The 25462-nt window shown below is 39.5% G+C and overlaps 1 protein-coding gene across 1 annotated transcript in view; it reads left to right on the plus strand.

Moving 5' to 3' along the window:
• Positions 1-25462, plus strand: part of LOC145498797 (uncharacterized) — a 309169-nt gene that overhangs the window by 113455 nt on the left and 170252 nt on the right. Inside the window, exon 6 of the mRNA XM_081478745.1 lies at positions 4449-5755. Within this exon, the coding sequence (XP_081334871.1) occupies positions 4449-5755 (1307 nt within the window). The remainder of the gene's footprint in view (positions 1-4448; positions 5756-25462) is intronic.

Consider the following 25462-nt stretch of genomic DNA (forward strand, 5'->3'; position numbering starts at 1 on the left):
AACTGAGTTAACACCTATTGTGTTTTATCTACGGTTAAACCAAAGAGCGGAAAACAACAGACAACAAAGAACTTTGTCTAGCTTGATAACTATTTCACTAATTATTAGCTATGGTAAAAAACCTCAATGCACTTCGAAAGCTATTGGACTCTACGGTCAGTATTGAGTATTTAACAAAGAACGCAGATAGGAAAAAAATGTGACATACTTTCGAATATTTTTATTTAATTGTTTTGCTCAACGTTTGAAACATATTTCAATTTTAAATCATTTTGACTTCCTATAGGATCTCCTACTGTCTTGCAGGGAAACCCCCCAGTGTTGCTCCAGTGTTGTTCCAGTTTCTATCACTTTTGTTTCACTTTCGTCAGAAGATTGAGAACCTGAACACGGTAAGTATATAAACTGTAAGCTGTGTGTACATGACTGATAGCGTTGGGTGCACATATAATAAGTACAGCTGATTTTTAATACTTTAAATTTACACTGGGAGAGGTTTGCATGAATCGCGTGGCTGATTTTCTTTTTCTTGTAAGAGTTATTAGTGAGTCACGCGAAAATTACGTCACGCGAATAATTGTTTGGAAGCATCGTTTGCGCAGTAATAATTTGCTAAACTTTTCCTTCTCTTCTACATTTCAGAGGAAAAGGTCCTGTTATTGACGCGTAGTCATTTTGGTTTCATTGTGGTCGACTCACCAAAACCAGTGAGTATAAATCTCTATTTTAATAGCTTTGTTATCCATAGTAGACTGAAATCATTAAGTAAACTGTTTGCAGTCGATCTAACTTTTGAATACAAAGAAAGAACCTGAGAGAATTTGTTGCTGTAGCATCGACCGTAATCAAGAACTACTTTTAACTTTAACGTCATGTTATTAAAGACTAATTTGAACCAGTTATAGTTAATGACGCTGGTGTGACCGAAACGCGATTGGAAAACTGTTTTACAAACACATTAGTGTTTCCAAACACTTTCGAAAGGTAAATGTATTTCTCCAGGCATTGAGTAACTGTGATTTGCTGTTTTTTATCCCACATCCCGCCCCTCAATATCAAATTTATCCCGCACTTATTGGTTGAAATGAGTACATGCTGCTCAGGCCAAGATATTTTTATCCCGAATCCTACATCCCGCATTCCACATCCCGCCATGATTTTTAGGTTATCCAGGGCTCGAAATTGCGACTAACTGGTCGCCAATGCGACCACAAATTGAGCACTGGCGACTAAATTTTCAGAACTGGTCGCCAGCTGGCGACTCGCGTTTTGTCCGATAACTAAAGAAAACCACGACACAACTTTGTTTTTAAATCTTTTTATTAGGAAATCAATCGGATATGGTAGCTAATATACAACTCACCTTTCCGTCCCCAGTAAAATAATGTCTGAATATTACAAGATAATAGAAAAAATGTATTTCGTCGATACTGCGTTCACGGCGCGCCATATTGTTTCAGCGGCTTCTTCCGAAATTGGGGTCGCAGGCACACTTCAACGCCACGTGCTTTTCATTTGCCGCGAAAATGGCGGCGGATGGCAGATACCAATCAGTTGAAGGAATATACGTGAGTTTTTACGTGCGGGGAATGAAGATTCAAGCATGGCGTTGTTCGTCGGCAGCGAAAGGCGGCGAGGAAAGCAAGTCGAAAATAAAGAACGGCACTTCGAAGAAGTAGCAAAGGGAAAATACGCAAGGACCCGTGTTTGTCTGACAATGAAAACCACGGACTTAACACGTTTTATGCTTCGCTTCATTTAAAATGACTATATGGAGACAACCATCACCTTCGGACCAGAGACATATCACCTGAGAACAACAGGAGCTTTATAACTTTTTTTACTCGTGTTGTTTTTAATTGCTTTCGCTCTTCAATTATGACTTTTCTTACATGCAAAGTAACGTATAAAATCGTGTTGTTGTGTAAGTTATAATTATATAAAATAAGTTGGCGACCAAAATTTACGATCTGGCGACCAAAATTTTTCCGTTAGTCGCCAGTTGGCTCCCGAACGAAAAAGTTAATTTCGAGCCCTGTTATCTCGCATATCCTGCCAAGTTTACGTTTTGACACTCCAGAAACTTCGAAATAGATCTTCCATGCATGACGTATTAGGATAATCAGTGTTTCCTCGAAATATCGAGAACCACTCGAGTGCTTTACGTACTTTCACTTTGCATCGTCTGGTTTCTTAACCAGTTAGAATAATATAGAGCTCAATTATGATAGCCACGACCTTCAGCCAATCATGCAGTGATAATAAATTCCAAACTCAATTGTTTGCTGTAAGAAAGAGAAAGTTTTTAGTTCTGTCAATTGATATTGTTACCATGAGACGGCGGCAGAAGGAGCTCAATGAGATCGTGCAAAGTAAATTATAAAATGAGCACTCGCATATAACAAATATGAAGAATTACAACAGAACGATGGCAAAACCCATTCGTCTTTAGTTGCCGTATTTGTCTTGTGAGCAAGTCAGTTAGTTTCTATGAAAGGAAGGCGAGGAATGTAAACTTTATCCATTAATCAACTCATAGTTAGTAGAGGGGTATATAGTTTCAAAACTTGAAACACTTCAAAAGAGCAAACAAAGATGCCACGATTTATGTTGGAAGGTCCACACAGTAAACAGTCTTTCGTTTTGAGATTATATATAATAGGCATAAACCACGTAACCGAAACTTTTCAGTTGAGTTATATAGTCTGAGTGTGAAAATGAAATAATTACCTATTGTGTTTAAAGCACGGTCAAGACCGAAATGAAAACAAAAACATACAAAAAGAACTTTGTTGGGCTTAATAATCATTTCAGTCTATTAACTATAGTCAACAACGCAATATGCTTTAAAAGGCATTGGAGTTTGCCAACAGTAATTAATTCCTCTATTTAATTTGCATTTGTTTTTGTTCTTCAGTCTCGATCACTTTTGATTTAATTTCGTCCGAGGATCGAGAGACTGAACACGGTAAGCTTGTAAACTTTAAGCTGTTCGTGATTGATACCGTTTCATACACATATAACGTGTATTTGAAAGCAATGTTTAATAATTTCAATTTACACTGAAAGAGATTTTTCATGAATCGCGTGACTGATTTTCTTCAGTTTTTGAGTGCTGTCAGTCACGCGGAGAAATAAATCAAACGAATTATTGTTTGGAGGTACCGTTGTCGAGTAAAAATCTCTTTAACTTTTCCCTGTTAACAATTTTTAAAGGAAATATTATCGTTGTCAGCGCATATTGGTTTTTGTTTCATTCTAGTGACTCAGCAAAAGTGGTGAGTGCAAATCAGATTTAGTTTTGTTATTCATGTAGGATTGAAATCATCACGTTAACTGTTCAGTCGCTCTGCCTTTTCCATGAAAAAAAAGGAGACTTTCGCGACCTCAATGGTTGGAGAAAACGGGAAACATTAAACAGTTAAATTATCACCGTCATTTGAGTAGAGTAGCCAGAACTGGAATTAGCAGTCGCACACCAGATACATAGTTTTATTATATATTTTAAAAAAATATGAATGAGACTGAGCTCGCCTATGTTCAGTGTGTTTTTCTTTTACTGATCGGACGCAATCTACTCGGCCACATCTTTATTAATAGGCTAGAGTAGAGATTTTGAAGAACTCAACACTGATAAAATAATTTTGGGATCGATAAAAAGTCACAACAATACTTAGCTAAAAAAAGGACTAGTAAGCAGCCTGAACTTTAACGGTGATTTTTGCTGGAAAAAAAAGAAAAACAAAAAGGCAAATGCAACTCTAAGAAAAAAACGCATTGCCCTGAAGTGATCAACACGACGGTTTTCACACGCGCCAAGACAACTAACTGCATTCAACCAACGGCCTCGTATCTTCATCAGTTTTCTTTTCTTTAGATTGGGACTATTTCTGCTCCCCTATGACAAAATGCAAGTCCATAACAGGACTACCCCCAGCTTTGAATTCGCCATTACCCACTTCGACAATCAGGTAGAAAGACGTACAAAAATATATTATTACTCTAAATAGCTACAAATCTTGATTCGTGTTATCCGCTTGACAGGGCCTATAGAAAGTGACGCCATGGGCATCATAACAGACATTTTACAAGCCATCTCTATTGGCTTGGTGGTTGCTACTTTCCTTGTCAACACTGATCGTGGTCTAAAGGCCATTGAGGTCTGCCAAGAATGTTTGATCTGCCTAAATAACGAAGTACTAAAAGCGGGAGAACTTTCCAATTTATTCAACATTTACATTTATCAAACTTTTTTCAATGCGTATTGTCGTATCCCTGATTATACAAAAGCCTTAATCTACGGCAGGGAACTTCTTGAAATTTACCGCAAGTGTAGTAAAAAAGACGAGGAAAGGAATCTAACAATAGCAATGGCTAAAATATGTAACCAGCAATATAGACACAAAGAAGCAAAGGACCTTTATGAGAAAGCCATAAAAATCATGAAGGAAATGGGTGACAAAAAGGGAGAAGCCACTTCGTACGGAAACTTGGGAACTCTGTTCTTATCTCTTTGTAAATATGGCAAAGCCAAAGAATATATTGAGAAAGCTCTCGCCATCAAAATACAAGTTGGTGACAAACAGGGAGAAGCCACTTTAAACGGAAACTTAGGAACTGTGTTTCAATGTCTTGGTGAATATCACAAAGCAAAAGAATATCATAAGAAAGCACTTGCCATCAGAATACAAATTGCTGACAAAGAAGGAGAAGCAGCAGATTACGGAAACTTAGGAATTGTGTTTGAATCTCTTGGTGAATATCACAAAGCCAAAGAATATATTGAGAAAGCTCTCGCCATCAAAATACAAGTTGGTGACAAACAGGGAGAAGCCACTTTAAACGGAAACTTAGGAAGTGTCTTTGAATGTCTTGGTGAATATCACAAAGCCAAAGAATATCTTGAGAAAGCACTTGCCATTAGAATACAAATTGGTGACAAAGAAGGAGAAGCAGCAGATAACGGAAACTTAGGAACTGTGTTTAAATCTCTTGGTGAATATCACAAAGCAAAAGAATATCTTGAGAAAGCACTTGCCATCAAAATACAAATTGGTGACAAAGAAGGAGAAGCAGCAGATTACGGAAACTTAGGAATTGTGTTTGAATCTCTTGGTGAATATCACAAAGCCAAAGAATATATTGAGAAAGCTCTCGCCATCAAAATACAAGTTGGTGACAAACAGGGAGAAGCCACTTTAAACGGAAACTTAGGAAGTGTCTTTGAATGTCTTGGTGAATATCACAAAGCCAAAGAATATCTTGAGAAAGCACTTGCCATTAGAATACAAATTGGTGACAAAGAAGGAGAAGCAGCAGATTACGGAAACTTAGGAACTGTGTTTCACTCTCTTGGTGAATATGACAAGGCTAAAGAATATCTTGAGAAAGCTCTTGCCATTAGAATACAAATTGGTGACAAACGGGGAGAAGCCACTTCAAACGGAAAGTTAGGAACTGTGTTTCAATGTCTTGGTGAATATCACAAAGCAAAAGAATATCATCAGAAAGCACTTGCCATTAGAATACAAATTGCTGACAAAGAAGGAGAAGCAGCAGATTACGGAAACTTAGGAATTGTGTTTGAATCTCTTGGTGAATATCACAAAGCCAAAGAATATATTGAGAAAGCTCTTGCCATCAAAATACAAATTGGTGACAAACGGGGAGAAGCAGCAGATTACGGAAACTTAGGAGCGTTGTATCAATCTCTTGGTAAATATGTCATGGCTGAAGATTATATTGAGAGGGCATTGTCAATTAGTCGAGACATTGAAGACTTAAACAAAGAGTTCCAATGTCTTTTTAAGCTCTCACTGGTGAAGTTATGCCAAGACAAGATCCAGGAAGCGTTTGAATGTCTGTTTTTGAGTATGAACAGAAGCGAAACTTTACGAAGTTTGTTAGGGGACAACGACGATTTTAAGGTATCGTCTTCAGATGATCGCGATTTTCTCTACCGGAATCTTAGTGCATTGCTTTGTTTTTCGGGAAATCCGAACCATGCACTTTATGTTTTAGAGCTGGCTCGGGCTAGAGCATTAGCAGACTTGATGGCAACTCAGTATTCTCTTAAAAGCCAAATCTCAGCTGATCGGCAATCGTGGATTGGTATTGAAAATATTATGAAAAAAGAAAGTAACTCCTCTTGTCTGTACATTTCTTATTATAATAATGATCTGTCTTTCTGGATTCTCAAGAGAAGAGGAATCATTCAGTTCCGAAGAATAACAGTGGATGAGGAACTAGTTGGTGCCGGACCAGTTGCAAGTTAGATGATTTCTTCGCAAAAAGCTTTCGAAGCTTTGCTATTTTATCCGAGGAAGATTGCGAAGATCGATCTTTAAGTGACGTTGAGAACCTCGCAGCATTGAGACTTATAGAGGAAGGAGATGAAGAAAGTCAAAACTCCGAATCGAGCGTTTCTTTGTACTACAGAGCGTTAATCCGTCCGGTAGCTGATCTACTTGAGGAGCCCGAGCTCATTGTTGTTCCTGATCGCTTCTTAAACCAAGTTCCATTTCCAGCGTTAACAGATGAAGACGGGAGTTATTTATCAGAGAAATTCAGAATCCGCATCGTTCCTTCTTTGACGACTCTCAAGCTCATTCAGGACAGTCCTGTATACTATCACAGTCAGACTGGTGCTCTGATAGTGGGAGATCCAGTTGTCGGTACGGTGCGTTACAAAGGAATGAAGAGGTGGGTTTCTAGGTTACCTTGTGCAGGAAATGAAGCAGCCAGGATTGGACGACTGCTAGGTGTTCAACCTTTGTTGGGACGGCAGGCAACAAAGCAGGCGGTACTTGACGGGCTACATTCAGTGAGTCTTATACATTTTGCAGCCCATGGTAATGCCGAAAGAGGAGAAATTGCACTTTCTCCAGCAGGACCTCCTAACAGGGTTCCAGAAGAAGAAGATTACCTATTGACGATGTCTGACATTGCAAAAGTTCAACTGCGAGCTAAATTGGTGGCACTTAGCTGCTGTCATAGTGCACGTGGGCAGATTAGAGCCGAAGGAGTCGTTGGGATCGCTCGAGCGTTCTTAGGATCCGGTGCACGGTCCGTTTTGGTGGCTCTATGGGCCATAAGCGACGAAGCAACAGAGCAGCTAATGTGTCGTTTCTACGAGCATCTTGTTCGTGGGGAGAGTGCCAGTGAATCTCTTCACCAGGCCATGAAATGGATGAGAGGTAACAGCTTTAACAACGTTCGCGATCGGGCGCCGTTTATGCTGATTGGAGACAACGTGACATTTGACTTTGGGATATAATGGTAAGTATTTTTTAGAAACAAAACGTTTTTTTGGCGGTCGGAGGGGAGGGGCAAGCTAATAAACGTTAACGAAACTGTCGCCATTGCATGTCATAAGTTACGAGATCCAAATCCTGCTAGACATGTCAACAACGGTTCTTGAAATCGTTTGCATTTAGAACACTCGCGCAACGATTTGATCTGTTGGTAGTTCTCTCGAAGCCTTGCCCTCGCCAATGAAGCGTGAGTGTTTATGCTAACCATGTAAATCATCAACTGGACAAACAATGTGATTTATAGACGCTTTTGTTTGATACTTTTCAGCAATAACCTCTAACAACTGAGTGCGCACTCTGATCGTGAGTGTCTGTGTAGCCAAGGGTTATTTTCCTGTCCTTACAGAGACGCATGGTAACAGCTACGTTTCCAGGCTTTTAAGCGTTGTAATTAAAGATTGCGCTCACATGCATCAAATAAACACTGTTTAAATTCGTTGCCACTTTTTCTCCGTGTGAGATGTCCTTCGAATACAGACAATTTTGAATCAAATGGACGAGTTAGGTTTTTCAAGAAATAACTCCGTGGCAAGTCTTATGAACGAGAAAGGAAAGTAATAGCTAGAGATCAGAAAGTGAGTAGCCATTAGTTAAAGATCATCAACACATTGTCCGGGAGACAGGTGATGAGTATAGACCAATCGTCTTGATGTGACTCTAAATTCTCAGAACTACGTCAACAAAAACTATATGGTAATTGAGTAGAGATAATTAATTTTCTCTGAGTGTTTTTTAAGCCTAAATCTCTTCGATTTAACCCACTATCGCCGCTAAGCGACTGGTGGTTCAGCGTCGGTTGCAAGTTAAGGGCCTACTTACATGGTGAAAAGTTGTCCCTGTTGAGAATGTTTCCCACTCACCCCTCCCGCGACCCACTGTTACCGAGCGATTATAATGTATGAAAAATTAAAATTTCCTTCTTACAAGTTCAGAATTTGCCTTGTCCTTCAGGATAAGTGTTTGTTTGATTCCAGTTGTTTTTCACCAAGGAGTCACCTCGCGCACGACACAACTTCTGACTAGCGATTTGAACAGTGCGCCATTACTTTTAGAAAGTGTCGTTTATGGTATCATATTAAAAGTTCCATTTTTTAAATTGTTAGTGGGGATGAGTTTTCTCTTTGTGTTTTCGTCACTCAGTTTTTTGACTTTTACTAATGTCCAGGAACTCAACAAACAAAAACACAACTGAGGAGGAAAAGTACTTTGCTGAAGCGTATTGGATTGTTTGCAGATTCTGTTCATTTGCAAAACTCATCAATCACTGAGTTTAGGTAGTCCAGTTAAGAAAGCTGTGTTTGAATGCTTGATAAATGATATTGATCTCCTTATAATACCATTTAATTTAATTTGCCTCAAGCAAATATCTTGTATGACTTTAGACTATGCGCCTACTGGCGCCTCGAGAACTGATGATGACTTTAGGGTAGTTACTGTCTCTATAGTTATATTAATGCGTTTGAAATTTAATTCAATCTAAATTTAGCACTAGATAGTTTTTGATGTGTGTTCTAGGACCTCTTGTAAATAAAGTGAGATCATTTTTATCATCACACAGTTTACTCCCTATCCCCTTTCTTATCGGTTCAGAGCTGTAGTCCACACTGAAAACCATGCATTCGTGGTTTGTCGTCACTAATCTGCAGCAGCTAAGTAAATGCATGCCGGGATCAAGTGCATGATTTTCGGGAGTTCACGCGCGGTGTCTGAGCATCTTGTATATTTGCACACAGAAAAATGAAAAAAGTTTTCTATATTGTATTTTCCACAACGGTAATTAATAGGATATACACGGCTTATGACCGTTTCCATGGAAACGTTTCTTTTGGCAAAATCCCGACCCAGAAAGAACCAATGAGAACGCTGGGATTTGCCTAATGAGTACCTAGCCATAAAATACGGGCTTTTAATGATAACATTTGCCATTAATATTCCGGATACTACAAAAACCTCCTATAATAGGCCGGTAATATGCTAGAACTCTATTAGTGACCTGCTCTGGCACATGCTTTATATTCCTGCCGAAACTTTGTGTGAGAATGGACTGCAATGAATCGCACACACCATGGTGATGGTGGAAGAAAATTGTGTCAGTAGAACTTCACTCTATCCCGTAACGAAAACAATTCTCTACCACAAACAAATGTTTATATTTTTACTAGCCTTATTGTACTAGGAAAAACAACAACAATTGGGGGATATTTTGTAGAAGTAGCATTACATACCCATCAAACTCAAATTTAATCGTTCTGATATAGCTTGATTGACAGTAGCTCCAGTAAAACTTCGTTCTAATTTCGAAAGGCGCATCAAATAATTTACAGTCGCGTTTACCAAGTTGCCATACTAGGGGAGGGAGGCACTGAGGATAACAACGAATGAAATCGAAATTGCTTTAGTTTGTAGGGCATTTCAAGGCCTACCCATCAAGCATGCGTGAAAATACCCTAAGCATCCTCGGGAGGCGGGATGCGGGAGATTTTAAATAAGGTAATGGCGGGATGCGTCCTCTGGGAACTTCATGGTAATTCTAAACTAATTTCTCGGAGCGCATTTTATGATTGTCTGTTTTCTTGGAATTTCTTGAAACACCCGAATCTGCAATTCTTACTTTTCACTTTTCAAAGGGAACCTACTGTAGTAAGTAGCTAAACTGGTATTGTTTACCCTCTCAGTTGAGAATAATGTAGAGCTATGACATTCATAAAAACCGAAAACGAAGATTAATGGTAAACTCGAGGCTGTTTGATTCTGTGATGTCATGGTCTGTTACAATGGAAATGAGGAAGAATGTCATCGATCGCATCGTGGAAAGTTTATTCTGAGGTGACTGACATGAATAATAAATTCACATTCTCTCGTGTCTTGATAATGTGCATGAGCAATTACAAAAGATGGAGCGACATCAGCTAAGTTCTTCTTAACCTGCGAGCAGGCTCACGTGGTTGGAGCACAAGCGCGCGCGGCGTAGCCGCGGGACAAGAAAGTGAGTTCACTTTCTTTGCGCCTCTTCACCAGACTCCTTCCCGCCGTATCGCGTTGTTCTTCGCCGCTCGTGCACGTGATTCAAAGGTGAGCCTGCTCGCAGGCTAAGTTCTTCTAAAGTTGCCCTGTCTGTCTTTAAAGCATGTCAGATAGGAAAAGATGTAACACGTCGTAAAAAATTTTTTCCTCTAGTCGCAAGGGAGGTAACTCACTATTATTTCAGTTTCTAGTTGTGCAATTATTGCGTGAATATCTGTGAACATGCTCAAATGCCATAAACGGCCTTTTGACAAAACCACGTGAACACAAGAATTTCGTTTTTGTTACGTTTCCACTTGGCACGTCAGATGCTGTGAAACTGAAATGTTTTTATGGATGAGCAATGTCAATTCACATTTCTCATTAGGGCCTCTATGTAAACCACTTTTAGTGATGGAGCTTCCTAATAAAAGATTGTTACTACTAATTACACGAGAGAACCTGTTATGAACAGTAACCCACAGACGCCCCTCTGCAGTATTAGTTCTTCTTCAGGAGAGCGGACGGCTGAACACAGCCTACTGTGCAACAGTATGTTACTCATTATTTTGTTTAAAACAATGTTTGATTTTAAGTTGGACTGATAAAAACTACATACCCATTTTGCCCATTCGGTATATCGCAAAAACCTTTTCATATATTAGGTAAAAAGACACATAAACAGAATCTTGAATCTTAAAACAGAATCTTGAATCCCTTGAACCTGAAATGGATGCTCTTCTATGAGAACATTAACTGTGTAAAGTTCCTGAATATATCCGTTAGCCTCTCAGAAATAACTATACTGCCAGTATCACGACCTTTTTTTTCAGCCTTTAACGCATGTCGGGATCAATGATTTTTCCACGTGTAAAGTGTTTGTTAGCTGATGAAGGAAATGACATGCAATTCCTAAGAAAATTTTGAAAAATTAGCAAATAAATTATTTCAAGCAAGTCGTGATTATATTTTCACGGCCATGAGTTCTATTTTGCCACTCTCACTTTCACAGGTGTCCGAAGACGTCGTTATGAGATCTGATTTAGATGTCAGAGTCACTTGAAGATGTTTATGAAAGGTACTAAACATGGCAACACCAGGAAAAGGCAGAAGGCAATGCGCCTAAAAAGTTTTTTATTTCAAATTTATCCAAAAAATAGCCTTTCGCTTGGGCGATGGGAAGCGAAACATTTTGGCGATGGCCTTAGTCTGTGACCGGGTTTCCCGAAATATGTCTGTGAGCCCGTTAGCACTATACAGACATGGGTGCACTTTTATGCATTAAAACAAATATAAAACTAGCCGATTACTGATCTTTGAGTCTGGGTTAAAAAAGGCATAAGGAAGGAAATTCGCAGTCCAAATACACATTTATCTCAGAAAATCAGTGCATCATTACACTTGAGTAAACATTCAAACTGAAATACTTAAATGGAATTAGCTTCGATTTTCAAGGAAAATATCACGAAATTTTACATTGGACATAGAAACTTGTTCGGTAGATTGTCCAACACTGAGCAAACAGAAGTGTCAGAAAAGAGTTTGGCCTATATACAATAATCACTACAATATGTCTGTTGTTTTGCAAGGAACAGATGTTTTAGAAGGTACGAAAAAAATGCGTCATTAAAGGGGGTGCGGCGGGGGGGGGGGGGGCAGGTTTGGAGGCCTGGATCGTCCTCGCTCCACGTTCGCCGTGTCTAATGGCAATCTTGTACAGAAAGGTAACAGCTCATAATAACTATGTGCTGAATATTTTCCTAAGTATTTAACTACCCATCTCCTGAATCTGAAAAGAATACTATTTCCAGAGTTTCTGATCCAGTGAATTGGTCACGCGCTGTCATTACAATGCGTGACCGGCTCCTTGCATGGAAAAAAAAGAGGTGAAATCAGCAACTCTTGATCAATAGATCTATTTTTTGGCGTAATTTAATCGTTCGTCTTAGAATAGAAACGTCATGGAGAGCAGTACATGTTCGTTTCGTGCCATTGTTGGCGGCCATTGCGGTTCCGATACGAACTGCCGGAGTCAGCGAAAATGGTTCCTTTGCTTAGCTGTGATCGAGATATTTCAAGACACAAGTCTACCTGAGTCGGATTGAAGATTTTGTGAAGAAGTGTAACTGCTGTCCATCATAAATGCTTTCTCGCTTTGGAATGTGGTCATCGTATTATGTCAAGAATTTTTGGATTTAAGCATAAAGATGGCGCGGTCCCACTGAGACCGCAAAATACAAATAACACAGAAAGGGTACGATAAACTGCCATTGACAAGCTCCAGGGTAAAGGCCCATTTAAATACTACGTTAATAAAGCGATTGATTGATTGATCAATCGTTCGATCGATCGATCGATCCATTGATTGATTGATCACGAACCAAATGATGTTCCGGTTATGTTAAAGCCTTTTCCTCCCAACTTAACGACATAAACCAAGAGATTTTGATCCTGTATTAATTTAATCGTAATGGGCGAGGTCACGTGATGACGCGACGCAGGTAGGACGCACGAGTTCGAGCTCTCCACTTTGAAGTTGGTCAATCTCATTTTCTCGACGGATGACGATCTTCTAAGCTCAATAAACGTTCTATATAAATGTGAGAACCGGATCTAAAACCTTATAAATGTCCAATACTGACTCAACCTCAAACAAGCTGGACGCCGTCCTTGCCAAAATGGACGACTTACTCAAGTCAAGAGACTTACAGGAAACAAAGTTATATAGTATCCTTGAGAAATTATCTAGTTTAGAGAGTTCACAGAGAAAAGCCACTGCCGACGTTGATGCCCTGAAAGACTACCGCTCACTGGACGCGCAAATGATAGATGTAGATAATGAGCTGACCCGCAAAGCGAGCCGTGAAGAATTAGCGTCAGTTTATAAAAAGATGGAGGACCTGGAAAATAGGTCGAAGAGAAATAACATTGTTATCTGGGGTCTCAAGGAAGGTGCAGAAGCCGCACACAATTAGTTAGAAGATTTCCTGAGGGTTGAATTCTTCGAGAGACACATGCAACTTCAAAACGTTGAGGCGATGAGGGCCCATCGAACGAATGTCAACCAACGAGCCACGGAGGGAACACCTCTACGGTTAGGCCGATTCATATCTATCTTTTGAGGTATTCTGACAAAGTTCAAATTCTTAAAGTCGCCTCGAATGCTTTGAAGGACAATCCCTTTCTGGACAGTCAGATTCCTATTTCTGATGATGTCTCAAAGAACGTCCGTAAAGACCGAGCGAAGCCTCGAAAAGACTATCTCAAGGGGATTAAAGAAAGAACTGATGTCAAATTTGCCTTCATACCTTGGTCGGTACCGTTACAAATTTTGTTCAAGGATTGAAACTGCTCAAAATTAAAATCTTTCAAGCTCCCCGATGAGCAAATACGTTCAACTTTCTTATTTTTCTGTTTTTGAAATCGATCTACTGACGGAGGAACATGTCTACGCTTTGACGTTTATTAATATTTAGCTTAAATATCTTCGATTGATATTGATCTAGATTATCTCGCTGTTAACATTCTGATATTGAATGGTGAGTTTGTTCGTTACGCTAGTTATTAATTCGAGTTCACATTTACTAACACCGATAATGACATATCATGTATAGTTATTGTAAGAACATTACCAGGGTACCACTGCGGTGTATGTCAAGCTCTGAGAGCTAGAATACTCTTTTGGCTTTATTTTAGTTTTCTTCTTTAAGTATAAGATTGAGTATAAGTACGCTAGTTCAATTCGAGTGATAATCGCCTTTATGTGGAGATCCCGACGGGAGTGCATTGCAACCACAGGATGGTAAGTGCGCTTTCGTTTATATGTATGTGAGTTTTTGTCACTGTGTGTGTGTTGATTTTTGTTCTTGCTTGCACTGCGCGGAACACTTTACTGTTGGATGCAATAATCTCTACTTTTAAACTGATACCATGCATATTGAAAAAATTATCTCTAGCATAAAAATGTTCGGTGTGTAGCCAGGCATGTTAAAAATTGGTAAAAAAGGAAAGGAATTAAAAGGTTGTCACTGGCTAAAAATATGGTTATCGGACGTTTCGGCCACTACTGTTGCCTTCTTCAGCAAAAGATGGAAAATGCAAATGTTAAACGGCGTCCTGCTAGAATATGTAATAGATGTGTGATTAAAACTAAATGAGCAATAGTCTCTAGAGTATTCTTAATGAGTGTAAAAATTCTTAATGCCATTGTACACGTTCGGTAGCGCTATGTGTTCGTTTATAGCGTTCCTGTCTCGCACGGAATGCCAAGCTTCAAGAATTAGTCTTTGTTTCCATACTGATGATCTGTCGACAATTTCAACGTTCTCCAAATCTATTTGGTGACCGTTGAGCATATGGTGTTTGGCCAATAAAGAGTTTTTGTCCAATGTTGCTATAGCCTTTGCGTGTTCTTTCATACGTGTTTTTAACGCGCGTGATGACTGACCAACATAAACACAGTCACAATCTTTACATTTGATCTTGTAAACAATGCCTCTGGAGGCCTCTTTCTCGATCTTGTCTTTAGGTTTTTTGAGTATGTTCGAGATGGTACGAATAGGTTTATGGGCGACCTTGATATTGAAACCTCGAAGAACGTTTGCGACTCTTTCGGAAAAACCTTTGGCGTAGGGGAGGATGACAAAACCACGATGGTCGGTATCATTCGTTTCTTGTTGTCTACTCAGTTGGCGGCCATTGTGAATGAAATTTGCAGGGTAGTTATTAGTGGCAAGGGCTTTCGTTACTCGTTTAGTTTCCCGTGAAACTTCCTCCTCCGTGGAAGGAATGTTCCTTGCGCGATCCATGAGAGTGCGCACGACCGAGTGTTTATGCTGAGGATGGTGGTGTGATTTGAAATCAAGGTAACGGTCGGTGTTAGTAGCTTTCCTGTAAACAGACACAGCGATCGAGCCATCTTCTTGTCTGGTTGTTTTTGTGTCGAGAGAGGCAATGGAACCTTCTGATTCTATCTTGATTGTAAATTTGATGTGAGGGTTGATGGAATTGAGATGTGAGTGGAATTCATCTACGTGCTCTCTTTTAACACATACTTGGCTGTCATCTACGTATCTAAACCACCATTTAGGAGGGTTAGGGTTAGGGTTAGGGTTATACAAAATAAACAACCTTCTAAACGACGACAAAACCTACCACAAGATAACAGACAAAAGAAGGAACCCAACATCGAGCACCGAAAAATCCCTCAACAAACTTCTCCTACAAATTAAAGATCAGCCAGCCTCGCACGACAGCAACAAGAAACAGCTGGAACCGAAGCTCTACTACAAACTTCACAGCACCGATTCCACACCAGCGTCTTTTTATGGCCTTCCTAAAATCCATGAGGAGAACGTCCCTATCAGACCAATTATGAGTGCCATTGGATCTCCCACGTATGAACTATCCAAATACCTCGCCAACATCTTGTCGCCACTTCAGAATAATGAATTCACAGTTAAAAACAGTGCATCTTTCGTCGAAAAGATCCGCACCTTGTCAGTAGATCCCGACGAGATTCTAGTATCTTTTGACGTCGTGTCACTGTTTACTTGCATTCCAACCCACCTAACAATCAAAGTGGTTAAAGAGAGACTGGACGTTGACCAATCACTACCGGAAAGAACCAACTTGTCTATCAAAATATCATGACACTTCTACAGTTTGTCCTCGACAACAATTTCTTCATATTCCAAGGCAACCATTACCAACAAATTTTCGGTTCTCCGGTGGGATGCCCAGTCAGCGCCATTTTGGCCAATCTCGTCATGGAGCATGTCGAAGAAAAGGCTCTCTCATCGACCCCTAACCCTCCTAAATGGTGGTTTAGATACGTAGATGACAGCCACGTATGTGTTAAAAGAGAGCACGTAGATGAATTCCACTCACATCTCAATTCCATCAACCCTCACATCAAATTTACAATCAAGATAGAATCAGAAGGTTCCATTGCCTCTCTCGACACAAAAACAACCAGACAAGAAGATGGCTCGATCGCTGTGTCTGTTTACAGGAAAGCTACTAACACCGACCGTTACCTTGATTTCAAATCACACCACCATCCTCAGCATAAACACTCGGTCGTGCGCACTCTCATGGATCGCGCAAGGAACATTCCTTCCACGGAGGAGGAAGTTTCACGGGAAACTAAACGAGTAACGAAAGCCCTTGCCACTAATAACTACCCTGCAAATTTCATTCACAATGGCCGCCAACTGAGTAGACAACAAGAAACGAATGATACCGACCATCGTGGTTTTGTCATCCTCCCCTACGCCAAAGGTTTTTCCGAAAGAGTCGCAAACGTTCTTCGAGGTTTCAATATCAAGGTCGCCCATAAACCTATTCGTACCATCTCGAACATACTCAAAAAACCTAAAGACAAGATCGAGAAAGAGGCCTCCAGAGGCATTGTTTACAAGATCAAATGTAAAGATTGTGACTGTGTTTATGTTGGTCAGTCATCACGCGCGTTAAAAACACGTATGAAAGAACACGCAAAGGCTATAGCAACATTGGACAAAAACTCTTTATTGGCCAAACACCATATGCTCGACGGTCACCAAATAGATTTGGAGAACGTTGAAATTGTCGACAGATCATCAGTATGGAAACAAAGACTAATTCATGAAGCTTAGCATTCCGTGCGAGACAGGAACGCTATAAACGAACACATAGCGCTACCGAACGTGTACAATGGCATTAAGAATTTTTACACTCATTAAGAATACTCTAGAGACTATTGCTCATTTAGTTTTATCACACATCTATTACATATTCCAGCAGGACGCCGTTTAACATTTGTATTTTCCATCTTTTGCTGAAGAAGGCAACAGTAGTGGCCGAAACGTCCGATAACCATATTTTTAGCCAGTGACAACCTTTTAATTCCTTTCCTTTTTTACCAATTTTTATCTCTAGCATCATTGTATTTAAAAAAGTGGCAGTTACTCCAGGCAATGAAACAACCTCCCGTATATAGTTTAAAATGCTGAGTAAACAAAACTCGAAGCCTGATACAATTAAATTATTATCCTTTAACGCGAGAGGCCTCAGTAATTTAAAAAAAAAGAAGAGCAATATTTTCCTGGTGCAGAAAGCAAAAAGCCGATTTGATATTTTTACAAGAAACGCATTCAAGCAAGGAGCGTGAGGCTCAGTGGAAAAAAAGAATGGGGTGCAGAGATATTATTTTCTCATGGGAGTACAAACGCCAGAGGTGTCGCAGTGCTTATAAAGAACGGCTTTGACATTGATATAATGTTGTCTCAGACAGATTCGAGTGAAAGACTTTTGTTGTTTGAAGCTTTGATCAAAGAGGAAAATTATACAATTGCAAATATCTACGGGCTCAACAAAGATGCAGAAGTTGTTCAATTTTATCATAAACTATCAAAACTATTAAGAACCAATAATTTCGTAGAAACTTTTATGCTTTTCTCATTCAAGAAAAAGCCAAACATTTAAGAGGTTCTATAAACTAAGGTCAGATTTTAACCTAAGTGAAGAAGAGACTCGAAAAGCGTTTGTACTGGCAAAATCAGTTGCTCTTGAAATATTTGTACAATGTTTTCAGTTCAAAATTTTAAACGACGTTTTGTTTTTGAATACCCGATTAGCAAAAATCGGAAGGATTCAAAGTGATCTTTGTACGTTTTGTCAAACCTCTCGAGAAACATTAGAACATTTCTTTTATCGATGCTCCTCAACAGAATTCTGGACTAAATTTGAAAACCTTTGGTTGACAGTAACCAGGGAGCAAATAAAACTGGAATATATCAACATTATATTAGGAATATTAGATCAGAGATCTAACCTGCTCAACTACTTTATCATTTTAGGTAAAATTTATTTATGGAATTGCCGCAAAAATAAACAAATCCCTCTCTTTTTGCCTTTCGAAGATGTGGTCAAGAGAAAATATGAAATTGAAAAGCTTATAGCCACTCAAAGCATCTTAGCTTAAAACATTTTCAAGCAAAATGAAACCTAGTTTGGAATAACAAACCAATTTTTTTTATAAAGGAGTAAGTGCTGCTTGTTTGTTTGTTTTCTTTTCTTTCTATCATATGGAACTATGTAAATTATGTAAATTTATATGTACATTTATGACAATTCAAATACCTGTATTGTAATTTTATATAAAGTATCTTGTTAACACAAAAAGTCATTGTATAATTAGAGTACAATGTAGAGCAAGATTGTGTAGGCAGAGTATCTGTAGTAGTTGTAGTGTGTAATCGTAGTGTTAGTAGTAATCGTGGTGTAAGTAACGGTCGTATTGTAAGTAATGTCAGTAGTGGCGTAAGTGATATTAGTATTGTAGGTTATGTAAGTATTGTAGGTAATGTTAGTATTATAAGAAGGCTTAGTAGTCTAAGTAATGTTAGTATTGCATGCAATAGTAAAAAAAAAAACTTAATCGTAATGATTCGATTTAGCGCTTCCTTCCAATAAGCACCTCCTTTCGAAAAAGCGTCCCTCCCCTTCGAATGTGTTTTTATTAATAAGCGCCCCTATTCCAATAAGCGCCTCCATTCCAATAAGCGCCTCCATTCCAATAAGCGCCCCCATTCTTATAAGCGCCCCTGTTCCAATAAGCGCCTCCATTCTTATAAGCGACCCTTTTCTTAGATTATAATATTAATAACAGCGCTGTCAGAGTTTGTATCAACGGAGGTTCATCTCCCACACCAACGGTGCTGGTCTTCGTCTGAGTTTCTCAACTACTATGGCCATGTGAGTGCATAATTCCTTCACAAGAGTGATCTCTACGTCAAAGTTTGTGGCGATTGCTCGGCTGGTCGTTCTGGCCAGGACGGATCCATGGACATCAAGTCGATCCGTTTTGAACATTCCGTTGTTTCTCAAAAAGGAAATAAGCGCCCTCCCTTGAGGTACCAAAAGTAAATAAGCGCCCGGGGCGCTAAATCGAATCATTCATTACGGTATTTCCACACCTTGTAATAGCCGCCATTGAAATAGAAGAAATAGCCGCCATCGAACAAGAAGAGTACAAAAGCACATTAAATTCGAGTTTCCCGCGAGGCCACAAATTGTAAGGATTGATGAAATAAATTTGTTGTGGGACAATAATGCATTTCCTGACCTTGAAAATTTCATTTCCATTGCTGTGCGTTATAGCCAATTGTGAAGGAGCGTCACGGACTGACGTTACCTTGTGTGCCTTGACCGAATGAACTCATCCTTACAGAATCTGGACCGCAGCATAAAATGGAGCATAGCTGGGCGGCATGTAAAAGTAAGTCATCCTTTTTCAGCTGTGCAGCAGAGTATAGCGCAATAATTTCATTCAAAACCTGTGTTTTCGGCTTAATTACGTGTTTGCGCTAAAAGTGTCAAGTGTCCGGAATATGCTAGTTAGTTCAAATTTGAGTGAAACTACTCAATTTTCCAAGGCGTTTTACAAAGTGATGGCTTAAAAACCTAGCCCAATTAGACACATTATAGCCAAAAAACGAGCCCGACTGAACAATGGTCACATATCGAATAGTCGATTTGTAATTATGAGGTGCAACTCGATTTGCTGAGACTGTGGTGAAACCTTATCAAAGGATGTGTTTTCCCGAAGCAAGAAGCATCATCTAAAACCAAAAAATGAGCATAAATAAAGTGTCAAATACTCCTTCTAAATTATTTTCTTTCTTCCCGATGATGTAGGCTTTATTGCTTACACAAAGACATTTACGCGAATGCTAATTTATGCTATTTATTCTGCTATTTTCGCCAGCGGGAGTGCTTGCGATAGGTATTTACCAGCTGATAGTTGCTTTGGGGCTTCACACTCGCCATTAAAGCCGATAGAAACCGAGAGTGAGCAGTTGAAGTGTTTTGTATATCCAACATGGTGGATGTTAGTTCTAATGGAAGTTCTAATGGGTTTTCTTTTTTGCTTTAAAGTGTGTTTGAAATCTCTCTCACATCAACAAATTTAGGGAAACACAGCAGGCAGCTATTTTGAATTTGTGAAAAGGGAAAGATGTTTTAGTTTCACAGCAAATGGCCTCAGCAAAATTCGGAAGTTTTCAGTCCTTCCCGATCATGTGTCGTCGATGTTGCGTGGATGAGTCCGATTTAAGCTTACTAGTTGTGCTTTGGCTACCTCTCTGTTTAACTCGCTTATGCAGGACCGAGCCAGGGTCCTTACTTCACTAGGTGTACAAGCAGCTTTTATTGGGGATGGACGTTACACGCAAAAAAGGAGTTGAGGGCGGTTTATTTCAAGTCGTGCTACGGACCCCGGAGTCGTTTATGGATTTAACCGATAGCGATCCATATTTACAAGTGCAACTTATAGGAAAAGGCTTCGGCCGAGTCCCATTAATGAAGCCCATTGTATCCGACACTGTGTATCTCGTGGTTTATTCCAAATTAATCTTAAGAAAACAGTGTGTATGAAATGTGGGTTTTGTCAAGGCAAGTTCTGACCGCTCGCCACAATGTAAAACACTTAACATAATTGTGTAACACCTTCTGCTGGTTGAAAATATCGGCTCATTGATTTTAATGTTTGTATTGTCTTTTGATATTGCAGAGATATATAAATGACAAATATATGTTAGAAATGTACATCAGTTTTGGGCCTTTAATAACTTCTTTAACAATACAATCAAAATTATTCAATACTATTATTATATTATGTCTCATTTTGGTTCAACACAGTTTATTTAGTTGTGACAATTCTTTTTCTTTGCGATCAGTCAGTCCTTTTAGCATTCTTTATGGCTTTACGTAATCTCTATTAAATACAGATATCAAACTGTTAACTGGCCCTTCAAAAATAATTCTTCCCATCAAAAAATTGACAGCTGATTAAGTTTGTAAAGGTGCTTTTCAGTTGCTGTTGTGCTCACCACAAAAGCAACTAAGAAAGCCAAAGACAAAATCATTTAAACCTTGGAGATGGAAGAGTCTGTCATTCTTCATCAGATTCGCAATAAAAAGAACATTGCGTATTCTGTTCAAGTTGTCAGTGGTGATGCAAACCTGACCTTTGCTCTTTTTCTTAACTCTGATTTTGTATTTATTATTTACCGTAAGATAAAACATAATACAGGAAGATCTAACCCTAGCCCCTGAGAAGACTTCATCTCGGAGGGGATGGAGGGGGGGGGGGGAAGGGGGTAGGTGTGCACTCCCTGCATCTTCCCCTTAGATCCGCCCCTGAAATGAGAGGTTAAAGCCATAATCCATTATGGACCTTCAGAAATCATCTTCTGGGACGTAGATGAATGAACAATCAGAGAAAGCCAAACTCTGTGTGATATAACGCGCTGCATTGAAAAATAATCGAGCTTATTTGTTGCGCACGGAGATTACCAAAAGTCATCTAAATAACCATATTTTTCAGCATTGTGGCATGAAAACAAGCACGGTGATCCTTCCTTTTATTACGTTTTTAATAACTCCTTGTCCTGTAACAACAGCATACCAAGTTTCATGGGAAATCTATGGCGGGTTCTTTTACTAGGGAATCACCTTAAGGTGACTCCCTATAGTTTTACGATCGCACGCGCGCTTAGGACGAAAGCTCAAGTAATCTGCCCGCGCTCAAAGGAAAACGTCAGAGTTCTTCGATATTTTATGACGTCAACATGAGCACAAAAAGCAAAGCTGACAGTGAATTTTCTCGCGTTTCCTTCGGTGAAATTCCGTACAATTTGGCAGACGGGTAATAACTACTTCACTTTAGTTGGAGCTCGTTTTTCATAAAAATCGAGAGCGAATAATCTAAGTGCTTTAGTATAAATCTACTAGTCGTTCAAAACTTTATCTAGATTCTCTTCACAGACACTTCGAAAATGCCAAGAAACGTCCGTCATTTTGCTGACAAGGGCACGCTGCTACGCTACTCACTGTCTATCACAGAATAGATAGTGAGTAGCGTAGCCAATCAGAGAACGGCATTCGTGATAGAACGCTAGTAGATTTATACTAACAACTATTAGTAGAATTCCACTAGTATACTAATGCAAATGCTAATTGCTTGGGCCATTGCACACTATCAGCCATTTGTGTGGAGTGGCTTGGTGTATCGACAAAATTGTAACGTTTCCACGTTTCTCTGACGTTTTGAAAAAAAAAAAATTAGAAACAAATGAATAAACAAAATTCCCGAGAAGACTAAAAGGAGGGCATTTATGGTTCCTTGAATTAAAGAAGCTCGAAAGTTTTGAAAGAAACTGATAAGCGCGCGTACACAATTGCAAATGTCAAATTGACAATTAATTCAGTCCGCGTGAATAGTCGAAAACGTGAAGTTTAATGCTCAGACCAGAAATAATTGGAATCGTTTTTCGAAGGAAATTTCAGTTAGAATTCTACTAAAACAAGTAAATTATTCGCTCTCGATTTCTATGATTGAGACGATAGTTGATGAGGCCGAAGGTCGAATCAACTTTCACCTCGTAGAAATCTCGAGCTCATAGTCTAATTGTTAAGTAGTAATTGTAGATTAAAGAGTGCGTTTGAGTTTTAGTAGGTTTGGTATGTTAAAAAAGCAAGAATTTTGTGCCTGAGCTGTTCTGTAGGCGTGAAATTGGCCTCCCTCCAATAGTGGCGAAAACAAATGCATTGATCGCAAAGCAAGTGCATACGAGACGGTTTGTTCTCGTTTATACATGTATTACATATTATTAGTTACGACCGGTCAATAAAAAACACGAACTGCAGTCGGTAGGCCACATTTAATCCGCACTGCGCGTTTTATACCTGAGTCCGTGTTTTGTACCCATTCCGCAATGCTTAGTCCGCGTTTTACACCTAACTCCGTGTCTTATACCCAAACCGTAGTCCGCAGTCCGCAGTCCGCAGTCCACAATCTGCAGTCCGTAGTCCATGTTTTATTCTGACCGCATAAATCGACACAAACGATGCCTGTTCCTTCGGTATGCGAGACAACGTGCTTTTATTACCAAAACTAGGACAATTATACTCTATTTACGAACACAATTTTGAATCGCCTTGGCATTGGGGGAACAGCTACAGGGCATTTTCACTTCCGAAACAATGAAACGGAGAACATGTTGGTGCACCAAAGCAATCCTGTGGGCGTTGAACTCTTGTCCTATGAAAACTCTTTTGCTGGGTTTATATTACATATTTTGCGCACAGAAATCTAGGCCAGTGAAGTGAAACTACACATTTTCTCCTTTGGTTTATTCAGCAGAAAGCAGTGTTGGTTTTGGTCGAAGAGAAGAGGGTACACAACACGCAACCAAACTACAGCTTTCTGTTCGTACGAAAAGTCGTACACATTTTATGAAGACATGTCTGCAAGATTTTTAAATGCCATTAACACTGACTTCAAACTTTAAATAAACAACTTATCCGCTACAGTCTTCAATAAGCTGCCTGGACACTCGAAAGTCCGCAATATTGAACAACACTCGAAAGAAAGCACATGGTCAAACATGGATATGACGTCATTCGCCCCTAAAGAATTTTTCTGGGCTGCCAAATTGGCGTCCATGTAAAGATTAGCCTCTTCCAGGCGTTCAGTTAGTTGGGGCTCGGCGCAGAAAACAGCGCGCGAAAATCAGTGCGCGAAAAAATATAAAAAGCGCGGCGAGAGGAAACGAAAGAAAGTTCTTTCGCTTCCTCTCACTGCACTTTTTTTTTTTTCGCGCGCTGAATTTCGCGCTGCGCCCCAACTAACTGAACACCTGAAAGAGGCTATAGAAAGATACATACACAAAATGTCGAATTTTTCCGCATTACCCGATTAGAACTGCGTTCTCTCGAACGCGATTGTTGCTAAATGAAAGTGTAAAGCCTTTTTTTAAATTATGAAAGCCAAACTTACTGTCATAAAGTAAACGATGAACAGAAGGGACAATACTTTATCAGGAGTTATTGTATGCCATTTCTGTTCTACAAGTATGGATAAAGGATTAAGTAAAGCAATAACCTACTAGCCTTCAATCCTTCAAGAATGCTGTCAGAGAATAATAGTGGTCTCGGTGACCTCTGCCTGCCATGATTTAAACACTCAATATCGTAGATTGTTTCCATATTTTTATTTTTATATGTAAATATCACGTATTGTTATCTATAACTTCAGGGTTGTTTTATTACAAACAAATAGTGTAGGCATTTCTTTTATTTCCTATTTAGATTTATTACCTGTTTTTTCGTCTCATTTTCTAGTTCTAATAATGTTTTCCACGCAAAAACAGTTTAAAAGGGTAGGTCGAACAGGACGTATTCTTTCCGCCCACTCTTAGAACTGTGGACATTAGACTTGCAGCTTTATTTATATTGTAGATGCGTATGCTAATATTCTAAGAGACTGTATCAACGTTGACATTAAGGTAGACATTCAACTGCGGCATTGCTTGTCACTGATGCATCATTGTTGAATTAGTCCGGCACGATGATTAGCCTTGAAAGAGCGAAAAACGCAAGTGAACAGCTGTTTTCTTATCCCTATGTGGTATTGAAACTCCAAACGTTTCCGTTGTGGACATTTGCCGATGATCGGCCTCCATACAGGCAAAAAAGAACAAACAGAGTACTCCGTCTATCGCCCTTTCAGGCTACTCAATAGGGAATCCTAGACCCTCATTAGTAAAGCCACAGGTCTTTTTCTAAGTGGAAACGTTTTCATCGTTCATCTAAAACGCCAACAATGAGCCGCACATCGGCAGCTAACAGGAGCCCGGAGAATGCGACTAGTTCATTAATGCTTGATCCTTCCAAAGCAGAAGGCATTGCATGGTGTAGCGCGATTATTTTGGTATCCATCTGTAGCGTCGCAGGAACCTTGCTCACCATTGTTCTCTTTGTACTCAGCAAGAATCTTCGTAAGAAAAGTTTATTTCTCGTCATCAATATGGCGTTTGCTGACCTTATGTTAGGAGCGTTTTCTCTACCCTGCTACATTTTCGTTATCGGTTATGATTATCAACTATGGACAGGAGCTAGTACAGAGTTTCTAACTGTCAACAGAATCATCGACACCGTTTTCTCACAGGTGGCGCTTATTTCTGCGGTTTTCATCTCCGCCTAGAGATTTTACGCTATATATTGGCCGTTTAAGCACCGAACACTAACTGTGCAAAAATACCGCATTGTTCTTGGTATGGTATGGACACTAGCCGTCCTTATCTCCGCAGTGTTCAACG

Source organism: Orbicella franksi, chromosome 1, assembly GCF_964199315.1.
Source record: "Orbicella franksi chromosome 1, jaOrbFran1.1, whole genome shotgun sequence".
In the NCBI taxonomy this organism is placed as follows: Eukaryota; Metazoa; Cnidaria; class Anthozoa; order Scleractinia; family Merulinidae; genus Orbicella; species Orbicella franksi.